The 6,628-nt window shown below is 38.0% G+C and overlaps 1 protein-coding gene across 4 annotated transcripts in view; it reads right to left on the reverse strand.

The window, feature by feature from the left end:
- LOC134753785 (transcriptional activator Myb) overlaps positions 1 to 5,018 on the reverse strand; it is a 65,274-nt gene extending 60,256 nt beyond the window's left edge. For 3 of the 4 annotated variants that reach the window (XM_063689737.1, XM_063689750.1, XM_063689728.1), the window contains exon 1: positions 4,836 to 5,018. In XM_063689737.1, the coding sequence (XP_063545807.1) occupies positions 4,836 to 4,858 (23 nt within the window). In that variant the 5' untranslated portion in view covers positions 4,859 to 5,018. The remainder of the gene's footprint in view (positions 1 to 4,835) is intronic. The other variant, XM_063689763.1, reaches the window with a different exon arrangement.
- Positions 5,019 to 6,628: the final 1,610 nt, after the last annotated feature.

Here is a 6,628-nt window from a genome sequence, read left to right on the forward strand (position 1 = left end):
TTCAATGGCCATTAACGTCTCAAAAATTTAATCCGAATTAACTTTAATCCGAATTAACTTTCATGCAATTGGTTAATGGCGGAACTAATGGTTAATAAAATTGATCAATGGTTAATTAAAATTAACAATTACGGCCAACACTATTATCATGCATGACCAGATTTTTTCGTGTCCACTCTTTGTATGAGGTCTCCAAATTCATCTTGCCGTAGCATAAGTTTTTAGAAAGTAAAATTTTTTAAATTGTAGAAAGCAAAAGATCCACAATTTCATGGTTTTTCAAATAATTCGACAACGACCCAGAGACCCTGAGGGCTTTCGAGGTACAAAACTCGGACGTGAGCATTTCGTCACACATGGTCACACACATAGGAGGACTGGAGGGACTGTGAGGTGCAAGCAAAGACGTTGAAGTGTAATAGTACATTTCGATGCTAGTGCGGAAAGTATGTCATTATCCATATCCGTAGGCGAGTGGCAAGACTCGGGACGAGTGGAGAATGACATATCCGCACGTGTATCGAACGACGTTTTTTAATACAGTTGCGAAAAAATAAGAAAAGCAACAAGTCAGGAATGGAATTCGAAACTTTTATATTATTAATTCTGTGACACTGACATCATTGACATTGACATTACGAAGAGGTGTTTTTCTAGCTTTTATTCGACTAGAATAGATTTTGTTATTATTATTGAACCCACTTCAATGAAAGTTTTTTTTTTCAAATGCATGTTCTATAAGACAGAAACAATTGTAAATATTAAAACATTGTACTATTATTACCTAAATATCGTTATTTTCGATTATTTGTGTATCGTATATTTATAAAAACAATATCGAATGTTGCCTTTGGAAACTTAAAACGCAGTAAGAAAATACGCCTCTTCTTTGACAGGCGTTCCGTTAGATTCAGACAACTTATTAAGAACGGTTTTTCAACATTAAAAAATAAAAGTGTTATAATACTTATAATGATGAAGAGGTAAGTAATAAAATATGAAATATGCATATTTTTCGTATTCTTACATTAACAGTAGGTTTTTATGTTGATTACGACGTTTAAAGGAAACTAATATTAACACTCATCAATAAGTAGTCATGAATTGGAACAAAGTAAAAATATAAAAAAATTGGAAAAGTAAAAAGCACTAATTCGCGAAAACCAACTTTCCGCACGCTAAACAGCCACGAAAAGTAGCACTTTTTGAGCAACTGTATTAAAAAAGTTTTTTGCTTCACGTTTGCTTGTATAGGGTGGTCAAATATAGTGAATGCGGGGCTCGAGTATGATCGCGTATGGATTCGCCGATGCAATTAGACACGTATGGTTCACGTCCACGTGATGGTTCGAGGTTAATTCACGTTCTTTGATCGGCACACCTACGTCTTAGAAATAGGACAACCGTGAATGTCATACATATTCGCGTAGCCATTTGTGTGTGTAGACCTAGAATCAAATGAGATCGTGCCTAGCCTTGTAGCGCTTCTGGGTTCTAGGGGCCGTTTTACAAATGCCAGAAATCATCTTCTTAGTGCGTATTTATCTATGTTAGGTATACTCTCTCGATACTCGAGGGCATGTTAGGACTCCGTCAAAACGTAGTAATAAGTTAGGTTAGGTTCACACAGCGTTAATTTTTCCCGTATACCGAATACGGGATTTTATCAAATACCTTAGTGACGGCTAAATTTGTATGGACGGCTTTCCCGCATAGACGCCGTGTAAACGATTTTGAACGTTGCCTACAAATTTTGGTATCACTACGGTATTCGATTAAATCCCGTATAAAAATTAACGCCGTGTGAACCTAGCCTAGGCTGTAGGTTGTCGAGCCTTTAGAGCATCTCGTTTATGTTACCTCTAATGTCTCTTATGGCAGAATTGTTGTAAAAGTGACCGCGTTAAGCTTTAAATAATAGTTCCTAATCTCTCCGGTGGCGCTAGTTAGACTCTGGGACATGAATATAACATGAACCATATAAGGCAACAAATAACCCGACCAAATTACGTAGGTTGTTTATGGTAGTATTTCGGTGTATGGTGGCGCCGCCTAATTACTGTTTTTTGATGGACACTTTTCATACATAGAGATTTGGCTCCTTTATACAGTCTCCATGCTCTAATGGCTCTATTTATGACGTTTCTTTTATTGAGGTGTGCAATAAAGAGTATTGTATTGTATGGGGATTTATCGATCTGAGCCAAAATACCAACACCATGGACTGTGGGTGGAGGTGGAAACTGGTACAGTCTATTAGATATCGGTCTGAACTGAACGTATAGGCGTAGAAACTAGAACTAGGTTCTAAAAGCCTTTAGACGCATAATGCCAAAAACGCAAAACGCCATTAATACGCGAAACGCCAAAGACGTGTATTACCAAATTCTGTTAATGCCAAACACGTGGAATGCCAAAGCTGTATAAAAACCAAACACGCGTAATGCCAAAAGCTAATGACACCCAGCAAATTATTTGATATCATCCAAACCTTGTTTTTGTTTTTGCACGAAACCCCTCGACCCGTTCTAGACGGAGCCCCGCTTCGCGGGGCTCCTATTTCTGGGCGGTTTGCCCTTCGGGTATCTGAAGCTACCTAACGAACCTAACCTACCTACCTATTGATTTAGTGTGACATCCGTGAAAACATTACACCGTGTGGAAAAAAGCGTTAAGTTGCGAAGGCTATGTACTCATACAAAAATTGAAAAATCTTGGAAACAGATTGATCTGAACTCTAACAGTGATCTGGCGTTTTGCGTTTTTGGCATTATGCGTTTTTTGGCATTCTGCGGTTATGGCATAAAGCTTATTTGGCGTTATGCGTATTTTTTTTTTAATTACGCGAAACGACAAAATGGCGTTTTGCGTTTTTGGCATTATGCGTCTTAAGGTCTAAAAGGGCGAGTTAGGCCAGTTAGTGTCGTATCAGAGAACAGAAGTTAGGTACTATGTTTTTTTTATACAACGACGGTGGCAAACAAGCCACTGGCGCTTTTTTAGGCTACCTTTTATACATTTTTTTTTTACCCTTTGGGTAATAGTAGGGTATCGTTGCATAGGTCTTTCAAAACGAATAAGGGTCTTCAACAACCATTTTTGATAGAGAATCGCTCCTAAAGAAAAAATATATCTGCCCCCATTCTAACTTTTGAACCATGGGTCCAAAAAATATGAAAAAAGTCAGTGCAAACTATAGCGAACATGTTCGATCCAGCCGTTTTTGAGTTACTTATTGCAAATTTAAAGTCTTCTCTTCTTAGTAAAAATACGTACAAAGCGCTGCGAAGGTAAGTACTCCCTTATGCTTGTCAAGTTGTAATGTTAACTAAATGTACTTCCTAACATGATAGGTAAGTACTTACTAATAGCCCCCCCCCCCCCCCCCCCCCGTTATAGCCTATTCTAACAGAATGGTAACTACGGAACCCTACACTAAGCATAGCCCAACATGCTCTTGGCCGATTTTTTTAATGAACTACCTACGATGCCTTAGTAGCTTAGTACTGTCCTGGTAATATATATGTATTCTACTTGGTTACCTACCTACTTCCTCATGTGTCGTAACTTATTGACGTTTATTAGATAGGCTAATTAGCATTTTCACTCGCTAGTCGTACTCATGGTTATTTCGTATTGTTGTCCAAGCAGAGTAAGCAGACTGAATACGCCAATTGAGCACTACCCTACACTAAGCATAGCCCAACATGCTCTTGGCCGATTTTTTTAATGAACTACCTACGATGCCTTAGTAGCTTAGTACTGTCCTGGTAATATATATGTATTCTACTTGGTTACCTACCTACTTCCTCATGTGTCGTAACTTATTGACGTTTATTAGATAGGCTAATTAGCATTTTCACTCGCTAGTCGTACTCATGGTTATTTCGTATTGTTGTCCAAGCAGAGTAAGCAGACTGAATACGCCAATTGAGCACTACATTTCGATTTTCAATAATGGCAGGATTGAATTGACAGGTAAGTAGTTGTAGAAAGGTACCTATCTACATAGTACATAGTACCTTAAAATCCTTAAATAGTTAAGTCTGTGTAAGTATCTGAGTAAACGCTCTCGATGCGCTATCTAGACCTCGGAAGAAATCCCATCACCTAGGTAGGTACCTAATACCTAAATCGATTCACTTGACGGCTTTGAAACGAAAATAATAAAGAGACCATTACCATTCTCATAACACATCGCAGTGTCAAGTGACGTCATCTTCGTCATACAGCTAATGATAACAAATACGCGAACGCGACTACACTTCAACGTATTCATGCGAAAATAACCTGCAGCGAAAACGTACTACTTACATTGCATTATTTACAGCAACCGCAGCCAATCTTATCTTATTGGAAGTAACCAATTCGTTTCCTTTATAAATGTTATCGTATAAACCCTTTTGACTAAAATGGCATCGCTTTTCATTGCATAATCATGGACGACATTGAACCAAATACGCGAATAAATGCACGTTTGATAGGAGTGACGCGACATAAACAGCATGATAAGAAAGAAAACAGTTGCTGTAGTATTTATTCAACGTCCTGTGCAATTGCAAAAACACGAAAAACATTCAAAAACAAGAATCCGTTAAATATTTAAAGATCGAATTCGAAGGAAAAACGTTGGAGTTAACGGTATTCCATATTTGAGGCTTAAATTGAAGTAATTAAGCGGATCTGGCATTGTTGTCATTAAATTCGTCGTTAAACCTCGTAAAAGTTACTTTAAAGTCAAAATTTGATGTCCTTCAGTCATAATTTAAGTCAGACAAGTGAAATTTGTGGTTATAACAACTACGGAATGACGACATTATCGATTGTACACATACCTGGAATTTTCATTATACGCCATGTAATCTTCTCGAGACCAATTTAATCATTTAAAAAAGGGTATACATAAAACAGGAAAAAGGGTCACATTATTAATATCCGTTAACACTACAAGTTATTAAAATAAATAAATCTACTTGATGTATAAAATAACCACGATTCGTTAGCATTCGTTACAATCAAAAGTGAACATCATCTATCTCTTACACACTATTCAGAATTGTGTTGCGTCTGAAAGAGATAGCTGATAATGCAACGTAAATAGAATAGAACTACTTCGAGCGCCATCTTAGATAGGAAATGGGTTACGCTTATTGTCTATGATAAATATGTTGCCAGCGTAAAAAATGTTAGCCGAAATCGGAGGGTTTCCTGATATCATCACCGTACAATAACTTAAAAAAAAAAAGATTTGAAATGGTTGCGGGTGATTTATCAAAGCGAAATCCTGATCAGCCGTAACAGACTTGATTTTGATGTTTCGATTCACGACGTTTGGAAATAAAGTATTATTTTTATTTGCAAATCTTGTTCTAGAAAGCAAGGGATTCGCAAACAAACATATTTTTTAAATTACTAAAAAAAACAATGTCATCGGCAGAAGACATCGTGAAACGCAATATTCAAATCAGTGAGCGTGGCCAAGCCGAATTCGACCTCGAAATAACGCAACGAGAAATGGAAGCCAAATTGTTACATGGATTTCTTTATTGATTTACTGACGACTTTCACTCATAATTTATAAAACTGAATCGGGACTTAATTGCGTACACTTACGTATTTTACTTAGCCTGACATTTCGAAAGTGACATTACGTGGTCACAGGCAGTAGAGCTTTTAAATGGCTCGCGGAGTTTTTCTACCTCATCATCATATATTTATGTTAGATTTGTCGGTGGAGCGATTTCTATGCATGTCGGTTCTCTGCCTTCTCCTCGACAGCCTGATACGACGCGACGACGACGTTAAGTTTTTCCTTATTTGTTCTATGTACGTTCTCCTTGTTGTTGTTTTTTTTTTACCTATACATATAGTTATAATTACTAAGGCAGTTTTTAATAAGAGATACATCTTTAAAAAAAATGATATGATTTAAGGGCTTCTGTAAATAATTAATACGCCAAATGATTTTTTAAGTTTTTTTATTATATTTTATCAATACATTAAATCCTTCATACGAATATCATTGTTTCCTACATTTCAACACGGTAAACCGAGTGTTTAATATTACGTAATCTATAAAACTCCCGTGAGACTCAAACATATTAGATTATTTTAAACCGGGTCATTCACGTATTATTACACATTTGACAAACGCAATACGGAGAGTAGAGCCATCCTCGCAATGGTGACGTCGCCGGCACCGCCGACGCCGTCTGTCGTGAGCGGCCGGGCGAGTCGGGCTTTGGCCCGCAGTACACGCCGCGCCCTCGACCAGTGAAGACGTGTCGTGTCTCCGTGAAGACGGTCCTCGTAAATTGGACCGAAACATGTCGACTTAATAATACGTGAGTGACCCGGTTTAAAATAATCTATCATAAGGAAACCATCTATATCTCGATGTATCCAAAACATCTCATTAAAATGTCAAAAGGGCCTCACGTGTTGGCTTAAACTCCGCGCACACCTTACAAATGTCCGGAGCACCTATAGGTTCATGACGGGTAGGCATGTATATGGGCGCAGCGATGTGACGACCCCATCGCCTGCTAATGGCCCAGTAGGCAGTACAATCAGCCAACGCAGGGCAGCTTGTGGAGAGCTGTTGGGGAGAACCATTCCCACGAACTTG

Source organism: Cydia strobilella, chromosome 2 (genome assembly GCF_947568885.1).
Source record: "Cydia strobilella chromosome 2, ilCydStro3.1, whole genome shotgun sequence".
Taxonomy (NCBI): Eukaryota; Metazoa; Arthropoda; class Insecta; order Lepidoptera; family Tortricidae; genus Cydia; species Cydia strobilella.